Source organism: Molothrus aeneus, chromosome 6 (assembly GCF_037042795.1).
Source record: "Molothrus aeneus isolate 106 chromosome 6, BPBGC_Maene_1.0, whole genome shotgun sequence".
Classification (NCBI taxonomy): domain Eukaryota; kingdom Metazoa; phylum Chordata; class Aves; order Passeriformes; family Icteridae; genus Molothrus; species Molothrus aeneus.
The window spans coordinates 55,603,540-55,626,257 of record NC_089651.1 but is presented as its reverse complement, the minus strand read 5'-3'; the positions used below and the strand labels follow the sequence as shown (position 1 = coordinate 55,626,257).

At 44.7% G+C, this 22,718-nt stretch overlaps 1 protein-coding gene across 1 annotated transcript in view; it reads left to right on the top strand.

Annotated features, from left to right (window-relative positions):
• Positions 1-9,443, top strand: part of BRF1 (BRF1 RNA polymerase III transcription initiation factor subunit) — a 173,322-nt gene extending 163,879 nt beyond the window's left edge. Inside the window, exons 16-18 of the mRNA XM_066552916.1 lie at positions 320-371; positions 3,431-3,599; positions 5,771-9,443. Coding sequence (XP_066409013.1) covers positions 320-371; positions 3,431-3,599; positions 5,771-5,808 — 259 coding nt within the window. The 3' untranslated portion in view covers positions 5,809-9,443. The remainder of the gene's footprint in view (positions 1-319; positions 372-3,430; positions 3,600-5,770) is intronic.
• Positions 9,444-22,718: the final 13,275 nt, after the last annotated feature.

Here is a 22,718-nt window from a genome sequence, read left to right as displayed (position 1 = left end):
TGATTTTTGTAAAATGTGACAAACACAGCTATTTCAAAGACCTTGGGGAGAAGCTGGGGCTGCACTTTGAGATAAGGTTTTGCTACTGTTCTGGCATCTTTTATTATTACCTTGATCTGGGACAGACTCTTCCAAGGGAATGCGTGTGTTAATTATCGTGGCATTTGTGGCTCTCTGCTCTTTATCTTAAATCATTAAAAAAGTAATTGCACAACATAACACTAGCAAAGTGCTTTCACTGTTTGGAGAATGAATACTCTGTGTTAAACTCTTGTGCAACTTTTCTGATGTTCAGCATTTTTTCTTTCTTTCTTTGCAGATTGAGACCCTTGATTTCAACCCAGTTTGCTAAGAAGGCTGCCACTGAAGAGGTAAGAAAAGTCCAGCACTTCTCTAACCTGGTGCAAGAGGTTGAGTTTGGAAGTTCCCACAAGCTATTTTCAGCCTGGCTCTGGTCATGTGGTAGATAAGGGTAAAAAAAATGAGTCTTGTTTGTCTGATCAGGCCAGAAATTGGTTACTGTGAACACTGCAAAGCTGAGATTGCCTGTTTTCTAACCCAGACTTGCCTTACTTATCCATCAAGAACATTAGCACAGCCTCATGATGCTTCATTGGACAGCAAAAAAGAGAAAACTCCCTGCAAGCATCTAAAAAGGTCCACGTCAAATCAATGGTCAGGAGGAGTAGGAGAGGGCAGAGCTCATGGAGTCAGAGCACCTGGACTGTCCTCACAGAGAAGGACTTTGCAAACTCCACTTTTGTGCAGCCAGAGCTGACCCCAGGGATGGGCTGGGCTTCTGTCAGAGACCAGTGTGGAAAGAGCTTGCCCTATACAGCCTGACTTACTCTTTGTTTGTCTAGTTTGAAAATGTAATAATGCCACAGAAAAGTTGATGCTGGTACCTGGCCGCTGCCAGAAGCCCTCCTTGTGTGCCTTTGTGCACCTCCCAAAGGGATCATGATTATTTTCAGATCATTACTATTTTCAGTGAAACCAGGTGACAATGATGGCTGCTTTCTTTCACTATTAATTTCACACTATACAGAGTGTTCACAGGCATTTTGTATACAACAAAATGTCTACTGCATATCTAAAAATTCAGTATATCAAAGGTATTTGTCCCTCTTGCCCATGAATGTGTGACTGACACCCTTCTGAAAGTGAACCAGGTCCCTTAGGTAGTTTAACACCTTTGACAATTGCCCATCCATACATAAAGCTAAGTGCCAAACTCCAGTCCAGGATGTCTGGAAGTGAATTCAGGAAGTTCTATTTAAAGGTGTTGTTTGACTGCCTTTTTTTTTAACATGACTAAAAGTCATTGATTTTCAGAAACAGTTTGATATCCTGCCTAGGGAAATACATTTTCACTTTTTATTCTATGCTCATTAGAAAACTCTGCACATTTTTAGAAGTACAGCAGTCTGGAAGTGGACATGATAATTAGAAGAAGGTCACATTTTAATTAGCATGGAGCAATTTTAAAAAATAATGACTCAATTGTAGCTCCTTTATATTCACCCACTTTTTCAGAGCAGATGGATACTTTTAAACATATAAATTGATGTATATTATGATGCTGATTTATTTCAAACTCTTGTGTCTATTTCTGCTTATACCAAGATAGACTCAATTTGATCACAGAGGTAAAAGCAGTGGTAAGAAATATAAACTGGAGGGAAGTTCCTCTAAATAATATGATTAATTTGAGCATTAAAAAATAATGAAAACCTGTCTTTGACTGATCCGAATATCTAAATACTTGATTTTCTGTTAAAATTAATGGGTGTCTTTTGCCCCATTAATGAGCTGTTGGAGCAAACCCTGAGGTGACTTTGAAAAACTCAGGCAGATTCTTTAGGTTGACTGTCATGGTGTATGACAAGTTCAGGAGCAGCTTTGATGTTTGAATAATTAGACTATCAACTTTCTGGTACAGGGATTTTCTCTTACGGTGTATCTCTGAAGTGCCTGCAGTTACAGGGATTCTGGGAGCTACTGCATCCCAAGTAAATACATTTGTAAATAAATAAATAAATAAAAATAAACTGCAGCATTTTATCAGAGCTTGCTGCCAGTGGAATTGGAGAACATGCAGCAGTACATAATTGTGTACTGTAATTTAAAACCTAGAGCACTGTGGCACTTTTCTCATGGTATGGACCAGAGGAGTTGAGGATTTTTGGTCTCCTTTGGACCATTCATTTTTAGAAGCACTTCACCACTGGTCCTTCCAAGGAAGAGGTCCCAGTCTTTTCCATCTTTCTTACTAGGGAAGATGACTTGGTGCTGGTAACAGCTGACTGGTGACAGGTACTGTCAATATTCCCTTCTCAGAATTCTTCACATGACAACACAGCATTCGTGGATAATCTTTAAGGTTCGTCCAGTTGCTAATTGGCTGGTTTTGTGTGCCATGGGCTCTAATGTATGAACCCCAACAGTCCCAAGTACAGAATGGGTGTGGAAAGTACCCTATTACAGAGCTGATGGAGGTAAAGCTCCTGTGATGTTTCTTCCCTGGATGAGAGAAGGAGGTGGAGCTCCAAACTGAGCACACCAGGAAAATGAGAAGAAAGCTTACACAGAAAGAGCAGAGCCTAAGCTGTGCTGGCACAGGCTTTGTTGCTGCTGCCTGCCCTGTTCCCATATCTCTCCTTAGTGAACCAAAGACAGCATTACCTACTCCAAATTCACCTCTATTCCCTTGTGGTGTTGCCCTTTCTCTCCCTCCATGCTGTGTCCTGCCTAACCTTGGAGCAGCTGGGGAGGACCACGTACAGAACAGGTCCCATCCATGATTGATGCCCAAGGTAGTGTTTGGAGATCATTATTCTGCTGAATTCCACAGGTAATGGCACAGGTGCCAGTGTGTATTATCAACTGAGTGCTCTGCCATCACATTAAGTGCTGTCTTCAGAGTGCTATTTGTTCCACAGCTCATTGCGCCGCCAAATAAATCCAACCAGAGCTGTCAAAACTAATACATGTTGGGCTTTTTTTGATTTGAAGGGTACATTTTTGCTACCATTAAATTGTCAATAACGTTGTTATTTTGTAATAGGCCTGATGTGAGTTGAGCACACCGTGGGAGAGGTTTAAGTTTTCCCACAGAGCTCTACTGTTTTCACACAAAACTCTACAGAGGAGCCTTCGCTCCCAAATTTCTCCTTCTCTTGGACTTGCCAGAGAATCCTTGTTCTGCTGTTACCATTACAGGATATTTCAGTTGCCTGGTTCTGGACTAAATGAAAACTGAGTGGTTTTGCCTGACTTTCATTCAGACTTCCATTAGAACAGCTGAAGCTGTAGCACTGGACATGAGCTTCCATCTCTCCTGTCCTTATTGTTTGGAAGCTGCTAAAGTTCTGTACAAATATTGGACCAAAGGAAGGGCTGCTCTACTGTTCTCTCTTCTTTTGTGCAGGTTACCTTTCCAAATGCACAGGCTGAAGCCTCTGATGTAGAAAAACCAGCAGCTGTGCTTGTGGAGAGTGGCCCAGTAGCTTACAACCCCGATGAAGAGGTGGAAGAGGAAGAGGTGGAAGAAGATGAAGATCACTGCATGAGCGCCTTGCAGTTAATGGGAGGAAATGGTGAGCTGGGGTTACCATCTCTGCTGCTGTGGGCTTTGTTCTTCCAGGGGTGGGGACACACAGGGTTCCCCTGCTTGTCCCTGTCCCAGAGCTCCTGCTGCCTTTTCAGCATTGCCTGTTCCTGTGGGAAGCCTGGAATCACCCTTGTCTGAAACCTGACCTTGGAGACTCCTCCTGAGCAACCTTTGCATCTCGAGCTTTAGGCTAAGAGATCTCAAGAGCAAACTGAAGTGTGGGGTGTTTTCCAGAGTTAGGTTTATTTAGGGGGATCTGAGGAGTTAGGAGGTCAGTAACCCCTCCATTAGCAGTGCCTGGGGCCCCCTGAGCCTCCCCTCCCTTCTCCTTGTGCCTCCTCAGTGGAGGCTGCAGTGATGTCCAGGTTGTCTGTGAGCCCTGGGGATGTGTCTGTCCAGCTCAAAACACAACAAATCATCACACTCTGTTTCTGGGGAAGGTGTTAGGAGGAAGCAGTTGTTCCCCAAGTGCAGGAATGGCATTGGTGGTGCATGTATGGTACACAGATGTGTGCTAATTTCTTTGGGTTACCCAGCAAAGCCACTGGTTTAATTAGATTTCTTTGCTGGCAGGAAAAGGCAGTCTCCTCTCCACTGTGGTTTTTCCTAGCTGGACACATCCACATTTATCCTTTATTAAAAATTTCCCTTTAGAAGTTAAGCTTTGAAAATACACAAAATTATTTTTAAAATGGGAGCTGCTAATTATGGGTTGTGAAGACTCAAGATGGGAATAAATTTCCTAGTGAAATGTTATTTACTGCAAAAATCTTTCCATCACTATTCATTTAGCTTTCATGGACAATTTGTATACATTTCACAAAAGTGTCTGTTGCTTTTAAATTTATTTCTCTGCTGGAAAATAATTGCTGAACTGTAGGAAAAACAGTTTGTTGCCTGCATTTATTATTAGAATAACGTTCCCAAGAAAAGGCATCCATGTGGGGGAGGGTGGGTCTATGTTTATTAATAAACCCCCCACAAAAATAGAATAAAGGTCACTGCGTTTTTTTTCTTTGTAAATGTTACTAATTTTGAACCATTCTGAGAACATTCCACTACTCCCTGTCTGGCCTGGACAACAGCTGAAAAATTAGAGTTAAAAAATAAAAATAAAAAGGAAAAGGAAAGGAGTATTCCCAGAATTCAGATGCAGGTGTACAGAGCTGCTCACCACAGCAAATAACTCTTTCCTGGTGCTTTCTCTGTGGATTTTAGACCTGCCTGCCTGGAATAACAACATGAATTACAGATGGTGAACTTCACCCATTCTACACAAATCATTATAGATTACACTTAATTCTGCTTCTGAGCATTTGCTTGTCTCTTTGGGTGAGATGTTGTCCTGTATTGGATTTGGAATATGAAGTTTAACTTTCCTCAGTGCTCATATGCAATAATTATCCATAGGTTCATCTACACAACAGAAAGTATCTGTGTCAGTGCATTCAGAAGCACACAGAAGAGAAAGAGGTGCATTAGAAGCATACAGACTTGCCTTCTGACACACAGCACACAGTCTTTGCACTCAGCATTGTTTAAGAAAACAAAACTGGATTGAGAAATCTGGGCAAAAATTTTAAGTCTAGAAGTTAGAAGATAAGGGAGATCTGAGTCAGATGCATTGGTCAGGATTCATTCCATGCCTCTTTTGATGTTGATGGGAACTCTGAGCTATCTCTGAACCCTTGCAATTTCAGCTCATAAATCCATGAATAATATAAACAAACCAGCTTTTTCCTTGGTGCCTATATCTAGTGAAAAATGTGCCTACTTGTAAATTAATGCTGCTGCTTATCAGCCACTGTGTGCCAAGTCACTTGTGACAATCAGGCTTGATCACCTTTGCCTCTAAATTAAACCAAGTATTTCACATATACATGTGCCAAGTATTCCTAAAGGAGAGTCTAGTGACAAGTGAGAGGAGATATTTACACATACATGCTTAAAAATAATTTTATTTCATTGAGGGAAGTACATGCAAGAACTTATTTAGGCCTAAGAAAATAGATGATTTTTAAAATGCTTGCCTAAGGCAAAACTTATCCTGTAGTTACATAGCAAGAAAACAACCTTAAAGAAGCAATACTTCTATTGTGTCTTCCATCTACCCAGAATATTTGCATTTTTATATGCCCTTGTCTTTGTGTGTTTCAGATTATGGCTGTGATATGGATGAAGATGATGGCTATTAGCTCCATTTACTTCCAGGGGACATGGACTGTGTCTTGTTCTCAGCAAATCTTCTGTCTTCAAGCTGTATGAATAGTGAAAGAAGCTGTCTATGGTCAGCAAATGTAATCGAACAATCCTTACTTTTGTAAAGTGAATTCAAGGTTGGCATTGGGTCTGGTCAGTTTACATTGACCCATAACCCAGCAATAACCAGTTTGGATTCCTACTTGAATTTATTTTTATTTTGGTGGATCACAGTTGGAGAATTAAATTAATGAGAGTAATGTTTCCAGAGAACAAAAGAGAAGAGACAAAACAGACTGTGCATGAAGCCTGTGTGGCTGAAAGCAGCACATCTCTTATTTATGTGACTGCTTTTAGGCATACTGCTGAAAGGGAGCAGGTTGAAGGACAGGGCCTGTTGATTATTTGAGTACAGGAAAATTAGTCAGTCTCATCATGCTACAACTGACAGAAAGAAATGTTTTCAACCTGGATTGTGAATGTGACCATGTTACTGTAAATGAGTTCCCTTACCCAACCCTGTCAAAAGTTAATGACAAGTTATATATTTGCAGAGCAGTACTGGTTTTCTGAAACAGAGTAAATACTTCTTTATATTAGTAAATTCATAGATTTCTTAAAATATCTGGCAGTAGAAGGCAATGAAGAATTGTCTTCCATTGTGAGTCCGGTGTGGTTTTTGTGGAAGGAGGCAGAACACCTGGGTTGGGTAGGAAGTGCAGGGAGCAAGGAGGCAAAGATGCTGTGCTCATGAGCTGTTGCTGGGCATCCTTAGGGAAAGCCAGGTCTTCTTTAGGCTGGTGTTGCTGCAGGAGAGTCACTCAGGCCATCTCTGTGGAGCTGCTCTTGCCTGACTTAGTTAGAGTGAGGGTCTGCTCCCAAGAGCTGCTGGTCTCTAAAACCAGTTGAAAGAAAGAGAAAGCTGAGCTTTTTAATAAATAAGCTAGCATCTGCTTTGACTGAATTTAATTTAATGTAATTTGCTTAGCATTCACTGGGTAAATTAAAGGTCACCATGCAGCAGCCTGACTTTCATGGCTCAAATCCCATCCTTGAACAGTCGTTGCTATGTGAATAAAGCTGGAGCTCCAGCCCTGTGTGCCCTGAAATGTCAGCAGGCAGGTCCTCTGTCACAGCTAGATCAGTTCTGGCAGTGCCATGAGAGCAGGGCTCAGGAGTGGAGCCCCTGTGGGCAGATCCCACCCTGGTGCCTCTGACCTGCCTTCCCCTGGCACTGCTGGGCCCGAGGCTCTCGGCTCCATGGGAAATGCACGGCACTCTGGATCACACTCTGGATGTTTCCATCTCTCTCCCTTATCTGGTGACAATCATGAAAACTGTAGTGCTGTAGGCTTCTCTTAACACCAGGGAAAGATGGATATTTATCTTACCAGCACAGTTTCTGTTCAGCTGTGTCTCCTGGTCCGGTCTTCCTTCCTACCTTTTTTCAGGAGCGCTGGTTACTAAAGCACCATCCATCCTCCTGCTACAGAGATTGGATTGTGACAGGAAGAGAAGCTGCTTCAGGATGCTCTGCCAGACAGGGTGATGATGGTGCTCACATCTGAGATCATCACTAAAGAGGGGAAGGGCCACACAGCCTTCCATACTTCCATTCTTCTCTGTCCCTCTTGGTGGCTTGGATCATGCAAGTTGAGCAAGAGTGAGTGATTTTTTAAGGAGCAGACTTGATACTATTTGGCTGGTAAATATGGCTTGGTGGGTTGTATCTGTGAGGGATTTTTGAGCCCTGTATAGGAGTATTTCTGTAATAACTTCTTAGAAGCAGAACTTGGTAACAAAATTGGTGTGGTAAGGCTACTGGAAAGAATAGCTCTTCTGAACCAGATTCCAGTTACTTAGTTTACAGCACTTAAGTGGAAAGAAGAGATTCCTTATAATTCTTAGGAGAAAAGCTGGCATTTTCACTGAAAAGCTATAGATTTTTTTTCTGACATTTTATAAATACTGCACAGAAACTGATACTGAGGAGATAAACCTTTCTACCTCTCTTTTATCTACACCATAAAATAGAAGTATGCTATAAGCAGACAGTTTTCTAAAAAGTGGTTTGTTTTATCAAAGTTTGTGCTCTGCAAGTCTTTGAGACTGTTGAGTTTGATTGTTTGGGTTTGAATTAATCTTCCATAGCACTGCTACAAATATACTCTCAGTATATTCTCAAGACTTGGGTTTTATTCCAAGGTACACAGTATTCTCTATGCAGGAAATAAACATACATAAATAAACATGTGTATGACTCATGTAGGTCGAGTGCTTTTCTCAAATGCAAGATGTTGGCTCTTAAAGAAACCTCTAGGATGGGCTAATTAGATGGATATTGCTGAGGGTCTTTCCTCCAGTCTCCTGCTTTGTTCTCCCAAAGGGTACCAAACCTGCTGCCAGGGTGGTGGTGGTGTGTGTGAGAGCTGAGAGCCCACCCCAATAACTGCAGCTAGGAAATCTGAATTTCAGTAGTACATTGTGTTGCTGAGAACATTGTTTTGTGCACTGCAAGTAGAGGGTTGCAGTTTTTGAATGCTCTCATATGATTTGATTAGGAAAGGCCATCAGGCAATCTGCTGGAAGAGCAAGGGGAAAAAAAAAAAGACCTACAATTCCATAGCATCTCAATATTGCTGGTGAAGTTAATGGCAGGGCTTCTGTACAGGATTCCTAAAGAAAGGATATTGGATAGGCAGACTTCACTCTGAGCTTCTTAAGCTGTAGTGTTTATGTACATTTTTAATTTATTGGTGACTTACCGGGATTTTTGTAACGTTCATTCCTTCTTCATTTAACTAAGCTCAGGAAATGTAAACAGATTTGAACATGCTAGTTTCTGGTTTTATAGCTAGTCATTAAAATGTAAAAGGATTAACACTGCATTAACTCTGTTTACTACTGTTGGTATATCTGGACAATTTTGTTGTGTGTAAGTAAGCCCGAATTCACTTGGAGTAATTTGGATCCTGCTTTTCTCAGGATTCTGATTATGATGTAAAGAGCTTATAAGGCTTCAACATTTGGTATTCTTAGATCTTCTTCCTTGAAGCCACACAAGCTGTGTATCATTGGGTTTGTTGCAGAAAGCACATCTCTTGCTGCAAGTCACTTTGCTTGACAGGCAAAATTCTCCAGCTGTTGCATCCAGCTTGTCTGCCATGCAGCCTTTTAACACTCTGGTACTGTGGGAGTAGAAAAAGAAATAAGGAAAATAATGGGCTTCTTCACTGTGCTGAGTGCATTTTCAGTGTCTTAATCATCTGTGACATTTCTTTAAAATCAGTGTGTTCAGTACAGCAGCTTTTAAATGGTGCCAGACAGCCTTGTCTTGAGGGTTCAACATGTTCATCAAAAAAGTTCATCTTTGCCATCCTGATGACTTGTTTGTGTTCTTTGGATTGCATTGAAACCCCAGTTGCAGATGTGTACAGTTAGAGTTTGCCTAATAAAAGTTCTGTTTCTTATTTTTGTGTTGAATCCTTGTATTCAGTTCAGTTAGTGCCAAGAAAATGAAACCTTTTTGATGTATGCATATGTACCATCCTTCCACAACCACGAGTCATGTTAACCTTTTTTACTGTAATATATTTGCTGTAAATAAAAAATAAAACCTTTACATAGCCCATCTGTTACTGTGATGCTCTCTTGATGATTTCTGATTTTTTCTGTCTTAGTTCTTAAAAATGTTCAGTTTTGATTGCTGCATGATTGGTTGGTCGTGGCCAAGATTTGTCATTTAGAGCTTTCTTTTGTCTCTAAAAGGGAAGACACAGCAATCAGGCAAGTGTTTTTTACAAGATACTGTTCCACTGATAGATGTAGATGCTTTCTGTAAAGTGCATAACATTAACGAGGCTTTTCCACTAAGCTGTGTAATTAACTGACTGTGGGAACAATATATGGTGTGTGTATTTAGTGGAACTGTTCCAGTGCTTGTTTCTCAAAGCTGTATCTTGATAAATAAGGTGTGTGCTGAGTTAAAAATCATGTTATTTTATCAACATCTGGCTGCCACAGTTTGGAGACAAAAATCCACATCTGCCCTTTGTACAGATGGGTGTTTGCTCCTTTTAGTTTTTGCTGGAAAAAGAGGTACTGCTGGATCCTCAGGAGTGTCTCCTGCAAAGTTTTAGCCTATAAAAGGATGATTAACAGTAGATTTGATAAGGCAGTATGTGTCATTCCAGCATTTCACTATGTTCCCATAGTGTGATCAAGGCACACTTCTGCTCTCTTTGACACTGTGATGTTTTTATCTGAATTTCTCTTCAGCTTTTCCAGCCATTTCCACTGGGAGCTGGGAACTTCTCCAGCAGTGTCCATCACAGCTGCCCTCTCCCTGCTAACATCTGAGCTGTTAATAAGTACTGACCACCTTGGCCCCATCTTTTCTGCTCTTCCAAGCTGTACAGCTCTTGGCTTTGTCCTCTCATTTTTCTCTTCTGTGCCACACCAGGCTTTCATAACCAAAACCATTCTGTCCCCAGAGCTGCATTCATCAAATATGCCTCCTTTAATGGTCTCAGAAGTTAAATAATGCTAATAAAGCTGAAATCTTACGAGGCTTTATATTACCTTCATTTGTCACCAGTAGGTCATAGCACATTTGTTCTTTTGTTCGTGTTTTGTAATACAGAAGAGGCTGTTGCTGTTTTCTACTCCTGTCTTGTCTATAAAAAGAGTTACAGCACATTATTCAGGGTTTTTTTGCCCACCCTGATACCTGGCAGTGATCTTGGTGAGTGGTAGTTGTTTAACAAAAGGAGTTAAGTACAGGAGAAAGGAGGCTCAGTGAGAATTCAGGACTTAGAGCATAACAAATTTACTTGGTGAGTTGCTTTGTTGTAATTATTTTTTTCTTACAAGACCTGTTGTGCATTCTCATGGAAATTAGGGAGGCACATACAGTTCATAAAAATGCAAAATGAAATTCCCTTCTTGCTGTGGGACTCCAGGAGCACAGGATTTAACAACTTGTAGCCTGAACTGTACATTTTTTATTGTGTGGGAGGGCAGTAAGTCACCCAGTACTGGGCACAGGGATGGCAATCACTGTGTTATCCATTTCTATTGCCAAATTGCAGCAAGAATGCTTTCTCAGTGCTCTCAGTGCTCCTAGTAAAGTTTCTCAATTCTTTAAAAGCAGAAAAATACAGCAAATTAAAGTAATTTGAACAGAGCAATGAAAAGAAACAGCACCAGCACTCTGATTTCCAGGTAATTTTTCTTCAGTACTCTTCTGTGGGAAAAGTAGAAGGGATTTGTACACAGAGACTAAGAGGGGCAAAAGCTGCATCTTGGCAGCAGCAGAGGTGAGGCAGTGTTGTTCCCTTTTCCACAAAAGAGTTCCAGACTCTTCTGTTTCATGGTGTATCCTGCGTGATATTCATCATTTATAGCCTGAGCAGTCCGCTGGAGGGTACTGAAAGAGGTAGGACACCAAGCCAGATGAGGAAGAAGAGATGGTGAGCTATCATTGTTTCTCAAGTGAAAAAAAAAAAGAATTAATTATTTAGAGTGAGTTTAAGGGTTGTAGTTTGATGTTAAGGAGAAAAGCTGCATTAAAACCAGAAAGATGAGGGAATATTCTTTGTTATGATGTGCACTGGGCTGTGCAATGAGCAGTGAGCAGGAGGCAGGAAGAGCTTTGCTCTTTTTGCTCCATCACTCCAGGATCTGTGCTGTTACCAGCAGTCTCTAGAAGTGGTAGCAGTAGTGAAGGAGGGGATAAAAGTGCTCTGGGGTAAAAGCAGAGTACTGTGGGTAAAACCAGTCCTGGTGTAAATCAGATACTGTGCTAAGTCTCCTTCTTACTCTGTCAAGCCATGCCTAAATAAACAGCAAAGAGAAGTTATCTGTTGTGCTGTTTTTAATATAAATGGGGATGGCTGAGGTCAGAACCTTCTAGGTGGTTCTGCCTTACTCTGAGGTGGATGTGCTGTAAATTGAACAAGAGTTCCTCAGCACAGCATCGTGGGAAAGAGATTAATCCTTGTTTTGGCTGTGATTCCTGCCACGCTCTGGGAGCTCAGCAGAGGAGAGTCCAACACACACCAGCACCATTCAGGTAAGATTCATGGCTTGGCATGGCATAAAATACAGCTAAAGCAAATGTTTTCAAAACTCTGCTCTCTGCTTTCAAACAAACTCTTACACAAGGCCACTGAGAAATTGTTAGTTACTGCTGCATGGTGCATTAAATCAGGAGGATCTCCCATAAGCTCTGAGGTCTCCAACAGCAAATCAGCGCAATGTGAATCACTGTGTTTCTTTCTGGGCCATCAGGCACCATGAGGAAGAGTCTGAGTGTGTTTTCTGCCTATGGTAAGATGAATGATCTTTCATCTTGTTCATCTTCCCCGTATAATTTATGTTGGTTCAGAGTTGCTGGCTGCATGAATAAGATGCCATCTGAAGAACTTTTGGCCAGGGCTCTTGGCACACGTGCAAGTGTGGACTTTGTGATCTCCCCTGGCCTCTTGGTGGGCAAATGGTCTCTGTCAGCAGGGGTAGTGCCAGCCCTGTAAAGCTGCCCAGCACAGCCCCAGGTATTGTCACTGCCTGTGGAGGTGGCACAGAGTGAAGGGGGCTGCACCAAAGGTGGGATGTGACAGTACCTCAGTTAGAAGATTACAAATTTTGTGTGAGTGGGGAGAACCATTGCACTACTCACTGTGTGGGGAGGTAGTTTGGGGGTCCCAAGGGCTGCATTCAGCCCATTGATCAGTTCCCATCTGTTAATCTACCACAGCAGGTATGAAGCTCAGAAGGAGATAAGCAATTAAGGCTATCTGTGACACTTCAAGTGAAGATCAGCAGTAGGCAGGATGAAGACTCAGCCATTACAGGACTTAGCAGAGCTTTGGGAGGCAGGCTGTAGCTCTGCCAGGTAATTTCAGGCCTACTTTCAGAGTCAGGCTTAGCTGTCATTAAATTCTTGGATATATTTTTGGTTGATAGGGCAATGGGGTAGCTTTCTATCCAAGAAAGTGCTTGGGGGGGTTTGGGGTGGGATGTATGTGTTTTTTTTAAGTTACTCCCTTTATTGCCATATTTTGCAAGGACCATGCTTAGGATTGCAACTTTCCTTCTGAGCAGAGTCCTTGGTGCTCAGCAGGAGTAAGCAATCACTGCTGAGGAGCAGAGATGTTAAAGGAGACAAAAAGCAGGGGAAAGCAGCACAGAGAATGATGGTGAGACATGAAGTGTGAAAGTATCAGTTGGTCCAGGTATCAGAGCCAGGGATGTCCCACACCAGAGGTGAAGAAGCGAGCAGCAAGTGGAGGAGACCTGGTCTGGTAGGCTGTGACCTGAAATTCCTCCTCATTTCAGCTCTGAGATGGGCTCTCTGTTCCCTAATATTGCTAAGGAGGGTGGTGGAACCATCTCAGATGGCTCCCCATGACTTCTCTTACTCCTTGCCATTAATTGCTCACAGGGCCATGAACCCAGTTTGTTCTCCTCCTACTGGTGATCACAGCCAGATCCTGGGAAGAGCAGTGCTGTCCCTTGGGTTTGGCCCAGCCTCTGCTCTGAGTCTGGCTGATCACTGTCCTTGATGATCTCACCAGGATTTCTCATCCCTCGTTCAGTTTCTGAGTAACTCAGGGAAGTGAATGGGAGGGCTGAGGGAATCCAGAAGCACCAAGGGATTTTGGCAAGGGCACGTAGACCCTGAGCAGAAATGTTGACTGCCCTTCTCTGTAATGTACCAGTCACTGGTATTTTTGGAAGAGAAGGATGCTGAGAAATAGTTCCTGGAAGTGCTGCTTTCAGTTGCTGTGTGTTAGGCAAGTATCCTGAGAATAGGAATTGCATTATTTGTTCAAGGAATATTCAAGGGGCTGAAGTGTTCAGTCACTTTAATTAGCCATGGGAGCGAACATCATCAGCTTTCTGTGGAAGAACAGCAGATTGTTGCCATTGTCTTTCTAAATACCTGTCCTGTTTTCCCCTTTGTATATTTCATTATAAAATAAAATATTAAAGCTTTAAAAACTCTTCATTAGCTAGCAGATGGTTTTGCAAGTCTCTTTAATGAGATGAAGAAAACTTTAATGGCAGGCATTTAAAGTTGTGTTTAGACAGACTATTGCCACTGGAAAAATCTAGTGAATGTTTTCTGTGTGTTTTTGACAGAACTTGGCACCAGATTATGTACTAGGAAATAGAAAGGGATGATTTACACGAACCAGTCCCCTCCCAAGTGTGGTTCTACATCAGTGTAACATTGCTGAGTCCCACAGTCACGTGCTGATTTACAGAGATGCAAGGGGGGAGGAAAATATCATTAACTTGATGCAATTCAGGAAAAACAGTACATTTCTTGTGTATTCACCTCATTCCCTTGCTGCAGTCAAGGCATTTTTTGGGAAGCTTAGAGGCAGCCCCCTGACAGGCAGTGCAGCAGTGTGCCAACTCCCTCTGGACATCTCTGGCTGTCAGCACCAGCAGCATGTGGGGATGAGATAAATGAGGCTGGAGAGCACTGAGACCCTGTCCATGAAAACCTGTCCTTCTTATCCCACTCTGGCTAAATTTCCTGAGGCATAAGATGCTTGTGCTGAAAGCAGGTAGGAACATGGCTGACAAAAAGCCCTTTCAAGGCCTTGATGGTTCTTCCAGTTCTGTATTTCCCTCTTGAGCAAGCAGGGCCACGTTCTTAGGATGTGCGAGCTGCCTCACAGGAATATGTTCACATCCACAACACCCAGTCCATGACAAGAGGGGTTTCTATCCCTTTAAACATGTGAATTCTTGTTTGTGGTGTTGTGAGCAGCTGCTGACTCTCAGACCTGCTTCTTCCCAGGGTTGGTTTGGGCTGTGCAGGGTCTCAGCCTCATGGGAGCAGGGAGAGGGGAGCGTGTGCTGATTCATTTGTGCAGCCAGAGGATCCACTGTCCATGCACATACTGAGAGATGAATCATGCTTCACAAAAGCAATTAAAAATGCCTCCTAAATGAGTAATTGCCTGGCTGCCTCCTTAGGCTGTCCAACCCTTTGTTCCTCCCCTGCACTGCTGACCGTGTCACATCTGGCCAAGCTTCAGTGTCAGCTTTTTGCACTGCTGGGGACCTTTGTCCTTCAGGTTTTTCTAGATCTGGCTGATCTGATCTCAAAGGCTTTATTTTCAGATTTGGAAGAGCCTCACAGTTAAGCACAGGTCCTCAAGGAAATCCTTCCACTTTCTCTCCAGATAGAGTGTGTAGGATCAACTATACACCAGCAAGAAATAACATCTCTAATGTTATTAGAGATGTTATTAATGTTATCTCTATGTGTGTAGGAGCTCTAGTGATAGACTTGTTAGATATGTCCTGACCAATGCATAGAAGGGAAAACAGGACAGTTTGCTGGGATATTAACACTCAGCAGAGGAGAATTTATCTACTTATGAGACCTGAGGAAAATAATAGTTGGTCTGAAAAGCCCTGTGATCTTCAAAGACTTGTCATGAAGTTTCCTTCCTCAAAAAGCAATGTTTCCCTGCCAGCTGCTCAGGAGGAGCTTGGGAAGTGGAGATCAGGGTGAGCTGCCCTTCAGGATCCCAGTAGTGAAGGGATGTATCAAGGGAAGCACCAGCTCTTCATCTTCTCCCCTGCTTTGTGATATTAATACCAAATAGGAAGCATCCTCTGTCATTTTGTCACCATCCCTGCAGTCATCCCCATTAGCTCCTGAGCAGCTCTTTGGTAACACAGACCAAAACTTGTCATGTTCTGCTGCTTTCTCTGTCCAACAGAGGGTGTTTCTGTGGAGCCCTGTCCTGAAAGAAGGGTCACTTGCCAAGAGAAACACAACCCCTCCCTTTGCCAGGGACAGGCAAGAAGCATCTCTGCCCCCTGCAGCAGAGGCCCTACATGATGAAGGCTTCTCTCAGCCCTGGCATACAGCCTTCAAGTGGCCACGGGGCTGATGAGCAGCAAATTGCCCCCCACAGCTCTGTGATTCCTGCAGAATTCCAGTCAACCCACTCCTGACAGCTCTGCCAGGCTTGGCACTGCAGAGGTTGCGGTTTCCAACTCTCAGATTGCAGTGCTGGCTTGTGTGGTGGGCAAGGGGACAAAGGGGCAGGAAGGAGCGCTGCATTCAGGTGAGTGAAGAAACACCTTTGCAGGTGGGAAGGCTTCCATGCCAGGGTGTTCTGGGAAGAAGCAGACCTGTGTCTCCATGGTCACACAAAAACATACAGGGACTCATGTTCTTGCTCTGTTTTGACTGTGCACCATTGATGTGGCCTTTTTATCTCACTGGCTTCCAAATTCACCATTCTGTGCTCTCAGGTGTGGCAGTGCCAGCCACACCCACAGATAGACATATGGCAGTCTACTCTCTAGGAACATTTTCCTTCATTTAAAGCCATCCATCTTAGCTTGGTGACTCCCTGCGCTGCCTGTTGCTCTCCACTGAATGTAAAGGAACTGCTGGTGAGTTGTTGGGACAGAGTGTCAATCTTGTAGGCACCAGGAATGAGGTGAGGAAATCCCATTCCCACCTGCCTCACCTTTCCGTTATGGTCCTAATAGTTCTGAGGAAAGGAAAGGCTGGAGTGCCTCCCTCCTGCTATTAACCAGCCACAAAACAAAACAAAAGAGCTTTTAATGTATAGCCAGGCTGACTAGTCATTGTAAAATGTTGCACCATAAATATCTCAGATTAATAATTTGTTTATTTTCCCCACCACAATAGGCAGGGGGAGCATTCACAAGGCTGCTAAGCAATGCTTATTGCAGCTAAATTTGGCATTTAGAACATGCTCATGAGACAGGCATCACAAAAACTTTGTGAGGAATGAAGACAATGTGAAATGTCTGAAGCACATGCAGAATAAATTGCAGCTGGCCCGTTTGCCCTGCACATTTATTGATGCTGCTGCTGGCTCCTTCCTCTGGCAGTTCCCACACTGAAGCTTTATTACTCAAGTTGTGTCACATCCTGGTGCCTGTGCTTGTTTAATGTGGGCTCCATCAGTGAAATCTGAAGTTCATGTGTGCCAAGTTAAGCCACATCCTGAATGCTGTGGGTCAGCATTCAGCCTGTCCCTTGGCTCTCTGCTGTGGTGCCTGGGTCCCTGTGCTGCAGCTTGGACTCATCAGGAGCCGTCCAGGGAGATCCCCAGGATGCTCTGATCCCTCCAGAAGCGACTGCTCCATCTGCCTCTGGAACTCTTTTTTTAAATGATGCTTCACCTGAAAGATCTCATTGTTTTCAGGCACACCAGAGTGATGGGGAAGGGAAAGGGGAGTCAGTGCCCTTCCCTGGGCCAGGGGGTCACTGAAGGGCGGGGCAGGTACCTGAGGCTCCAGGAAACACTTGATCCCACAGAGAACAAGCTGTCCTCATTTCAGTGGAGTAAAACAGCAGGATATCTCCTGGCAGCTGGAAGGGACTGAGTTTCTGAGTAAAAGACAAAGTTTTCAGGTCCCCTGGAAGGCTTCAAAGCTGTGCTATGGGCACATGTGGAGAGTTCTCCTTTCCACAGTGAGGTGTGTCATGGGGTCAGCTGGCAGGGGTGGCTTAAGGCACAGGGTAACCCCCAGGAATGAGGGAGATGGTTCCCATGGCAAGCTAGGGGTGCTAGATGGCAATATTTTTTTTAATTTAATTGCTCCCTGGATTTTACAAACAGATTTGTGATGGTGCTGCTTGAGTAAACAAGTGCTGTTATTGGCACTTGGTTTCACCCGGCTTGTGTGAGCCAAGCATGGTTGAAGGCACCTGTGTAACCCTACAGCTGATCTCTCCCTGGAGCTGGGCAAACCTGTGAGCAGGGCTCCAGGGCAGGAATCCCAGTGCAACACCTTCCCAGGGTGATGGGGAATTCCTGTGGCTTGTGGCACAGCTCCGACTGCAGGTTTGTGAGAGGCCATCAGCAAAGTCAAGGAAAACAAGAGAAGTTCATTTCCTCCCCAAGCAGCTCTCTGGAAGAGCTGTGCCTGTGATGGTGAGGATGAGTTCCCTGCCACGTTTGTGGCTGTGGAGAGCAGAGGAAGGCGTGAGCTGCCCTGGATGGAAAGTGGCAGGCAGGTGCAGGAGCCCTGGCTGGATGGGCAGCATCCAAGTTAACCAAAGGTGTGAAAATCTGTGGGGACACTCATCCCAGACCTTTGTGTCACATGGAAGCTCTCATCATCTTGTGCCTTCTTTTTACATGGCTGTTGGGATTTGAGACTTTTCCCTGTTTAGGACTATGGGGAAAACAGGACTCAGTTCTCTCAGGAAGGACAATTGGTCCCATTCAAGTTCTACAGTATGTTAATATTTCTTTTATAATTCATGCATGCATTTGTTTATGAAGCAAACACATTAGAGCCTTGTCAAGGCCATCATCTGGGTCTCCCTTGACACATAACCCCAAACTCTGCCCCTGCAGCCAATGACCCTCATTCCAATATCCCCTCTCCTCCTTCCTCTCCTCCCACATGGAGAACATTTTCTCCTTTGCTTCCCTCTGGGTATTTCAATTGCAGCATGCCTGGATTGACCCTGGGGTTCCTCACTGGTGCTGCAGAGCTGGGGCCTGGATGTGGGAGAGGAGTCCCAGTTTTCCAGCTCCTGTCCCAGGAGAGTTGGGCTGGGGAGGCTCCAGAGAGAGATGCAGAAGTCCCAGGATGTTTCCTGCTGCTGGAGTGTTCTCTTTTGTGCAGAAAGACAGCTGCTGTGTTTGCTGTCCCTAGCTAAAGCTGTTTGGAATAGATACAGGCTGCATTTCTAAACAGGCAGTTTTTATCCACTTTTTAACACTAAACTCAGGCCCAAGGCGAAGCTGCTGCAGAAATTCCCATGGGATTTCATGCAGAGTCAGAATGGGAGAGTCCTAAAGCTCCTTGCAGTGTTTTCTAGAGTAGCACTGGAAGGGGATGGCATGTCAGCCTTAAACTGAGATTTCCTGTAATTTGTTGGTTTTCACAATTATACAATTATTAAAATGACAATTTTCTCCATGTTTTTCCTTTGCATTTGCTGGATGCCATGAATCAGAAAGTGGCTGGAACAGTTATCTTGCTCCAATGTAATTTGATTCTCTTTCCCCAACCCCCTTAGTATTTGATGAGAAACCTTTGTATTTTCATGCTTTAATACAATCTGGCACATAATTACAAATGACTCATAGATAATCTTGGTCATGGAGCTCTCTGAAATTAGATGATAATTTAGACTGGAATTTCTGTAGAAAGAACGAAGGAAAAGACAATTATAATTATTCTAATCAAGATATCTTTTTCTTTGCCTGGGGTATTGCTCTATGAAGGGCCAGAAGCCTGAAAGTATTTAGACCATTTCTGCTGCTTGCTCTTTCCCAGGCAAACACTGCTGATCACCATGGAGCTGCCTCGCTGTGAAGTTCTCAAAAATGCTCCTGATAGAGAGAAGAAGATGAGATGCGTAGGGACTGGACCACAGAGCTGAGAGCTGCTGGGGTTTGAGTGGGGCAGCCACTAAAAGGTTCTGGGTGAGGAGTTTTGTGCAAACCCTGGGGCATCCTACTGGGAGGGACTGGATCCTGAGGGGCAGCAAGAGGGCATTTGGTGACATCCACCACTGATTGTCACAGCAGCTGGCAGAAAGGAGGGCTGGGTGTTCCTGGTTGCATCCCTGGATCTTCTGCATCTTCCCTTCCTCAGCTTTGGTGTTGGTTCAGGAGCTCCCAGTCACCTGCTGGGCTGTGGGCACAGTTCAACAAGGCCAAGTGCAAGGTCAGGAAAATCCCAGGGACAAATTCAGTCTGGGCAGAGAATGGACAGAGAGCAGCCCTGAGGAGAAGGATTTGGGGTCTTGGCTGACAAGAAGCTCACTGTGACCCAGCAATGTGTGCTCCCAGCCCAGAAGGGCAAACATGAACTGGGCTGGATCAAAAGCAGTGTGGGCAGCAGGTTGGGGGGGGTCTGCCCCTCTGCTCTGCCCACCTGCAGCACTGGGCCCAGCTCTGGAGTGCCCTGTCCTGGGTTGACTCTATGATGCTTTTAGCCCCAATTGTCTGTTCTGTTGATGCTGAATAATAAATTTTGCACCTTTAAGACTTGTTCCAGAGAGTGAAGGGGGGAGAGGAGAAGCTGCAGTTTGTTTTCAGACACTGCACTCACTCCTCCTCATTCCTGCTCCTGGACTGTGTTGTCTGTGGATGGACAGACAGTGGGACAGAGCTCTCCTTTGTTTTAGTTAGTTTAGCTAGCTGAGGCAAAGAAGTTCCCTGGACTGGGGTTTTTTTTCCCTTTTCTTTGGGCCTGTTCAAACCTGCTCTGGACTGAACACTCAGAGGAGCACCCACAGCTCCACCTGAGGCCCACTAGGCCAGGCCTGGGCCATGGCATTTCCATCATCAAGAGACTGAGTGAGCTCAGCTGCAACCTGGGGAGGGACTTTCTCAGTTTGTCACCTCTTTTGGAGCAGCAAGGGGTTTTATTGTTTAATATTGTTTAGGTTTTATTGTTTAATAAACAGGTTTTTTTCCACTTTTCTCCAAGGAGGTATTTTTCTCCCGGAGCAGCTGTGGAAAGGGGCCGATTGAATCTGCTTTCCTAGAGGAGCTCCTTTGGGGGGTTCTCTCCTAAATTTGCCCTGAACCAGGACAGTGCCCCAACACAGAAGGACATGGAGCTGTTGGAGCCAGTCTAGAGGAGGGCTGAGGCACCTCTGCTGATGGAGACAGGCTGGGAGAGCTGGGGCTGTCCAGCCTGCAGAAGAGAAGGCACTGAGCTGAGCTTACAGCACCCTAAAGGGGCTACAAGAGAACTGGAGAGGGACCTTCTACAAGGGCATCTTGATAGGACAAGAGGGAATGGATTTAAAATGAAAGAGGACAGATTTAAAGCAGATATTGGGAAGAAATTCCTTGCTGTGAGGGTGGTGAGGCCCTGGCACAGGGTGCCCACAGAAGCTGTGGGTGCCCCATCCCTGCAAGTGTTCTCAGCCAGGCTGGATGGGGCTTGGAGCAACCTGGACAAGTGGAAGGTGTCCTGTCCATGGCAGGGGGTTTGGAACTAAATGATCTTTATTGTCCCAGTCCAAACTATGCTGTGGCTCTGTGACAGGACCACATTGCAGAACAGAAATTGTGTCCTTATCCTCACTCCAGTGCCTGGGACCCTTTTGCAAAAGGAATGTCTGGCCCATGGGATGCTGAGCAAGGGAGAGTCACCATGAAGCGCAGCCCCAAAGGGGAAGGAGTTGGTTGTGTGAGACTGACCCTGGACTAGCAGATCTCATGTCCTGGTCACTCCTGAGATGTGGCTGTTAATGAGAGCAGACTGGTAGGAAAATAGAGCATTTATCTTAGGAGAGACTCAGAAGAATGTGTCTTGTCTTACCCAGCAAAGGCAAAGAGGGGATCTGAGTTCAGTCTAAAAATACTTCAAAGGGGCAGGCACCAGGGAAAATAGAAAGCAAAAAAACCCCAAGGTTGCATAAGAATAAATAAGAATAAATTAACCATGAAGTAATCTAGGCTGAAAACAGGAAGGTTTTTTGGTATTCTGGGGAGTTTCTCCTGGTTTTATGTTCTGTTTATTCAGGAGAGGGAGATAAAGGCTGCTCTCTCTGAATCCCAGAGAATGAGTCTGGAATGTAATGACCAACATGTTCATGCCAACATCTCTGACTGTCCTGCTGCTGATTGCTTCTGGCAGCAACATAAAATGAAAGTGCTTATGAACAATCCTGGGCCCTGCCCTGCACCCCTGATAGGCATCACCATCCCTCCATCCCACCTCCAGGGCTGCCTGGGGCTGGCTCCTGGAAGTGTCTTCAATAGGGTCAAGCACTGGTGATGCAAAACCTCTCCTGCCTAGAAGCCAAGATATGTTGGGCCAAGAGAAAAGCCAATTAAAGTGGATGCAGCAATGTCACAGGAAGAGGGACGTGATTGCACTGATTTTCATGATCACTCTTGGCATTAATTAGATCAAATACTGGTTTTGCTCTGTGGTGGGCACAGGTTTCTCAGCCAGCTGTCCTCCTGTGGAGCAGCATCCAGTCCCCACAGGGCCCATCCACCAGGGCAGTGGGACCCCAGATGGCTCCAGCCCCTGGGAGATGGAGGTCTCTGGCCTGCAGATCTCCTGCAGCACCCAATCCATGGGTTCTACATGGAGCTTTGCCTTGACTATACATGGAGTTTTGCCATGATTGTGGCCCCAGTGGAGGGGCAGGGCTGGTGGGGTGACCTGTGAAAGCAATGAGCACGACTCCCACCCCTCACACTGTGGGTGCCAAGTGCTGCTTGCACACATGAAACTGCGTGTTAACAGCTGAAATCTCACCTCCTTTTTTTCCCCCTGCACCTTTATAGCTCTTGGCTTTTTCCCTGCCAGCTCTTTTCCCACCTACCACTTGCTAGCACACATCATATTGCAGCCTCACACCAATCACTTGGTGAAGGAGCCACTGATGGGGCCTGAGCAAAAGCCTCCCTAAAAAGAACTTGACCTATTTTGCATTTATTTCTTTTTCAAGCAAAAACTTTTCCTTGCTTCCTCAGTTCTGATGGCATTTCCAGGTGTGTGCCAGGGTGCCATGGCAGCAGAGCTGGCAAACAAAGGCAAGGTGAGATGCTGTGGATGGGCAGGGATAAAACTCAGGAATGCTGATGTGCTGTGGAAGCCACTCTGAGGCCAGGAAGGTGATAACACTCAGTTAATTCTGTTTGCCAAGCCACCATCTGATTTTGCAGCTGTGTCCCCAGCTTTGGTTCAAACCCTGCCAGCAGTGATATCCCAGCCAGAACTCTCCCTCCCTGTGCTGCCACAGGCTCTGCAAGGGATGAGGGCAAAGGGACTTTGCTGGAATGAATGAAACAGGAGTTTCCCAACTTGCAATAAGATCCTCACACTAAATGAGGTTATCTTCCTTTTGTAGGAGCTCAGGTTCTTGGGGATAAGCCCTGCCACCTGCAGTCTTGAT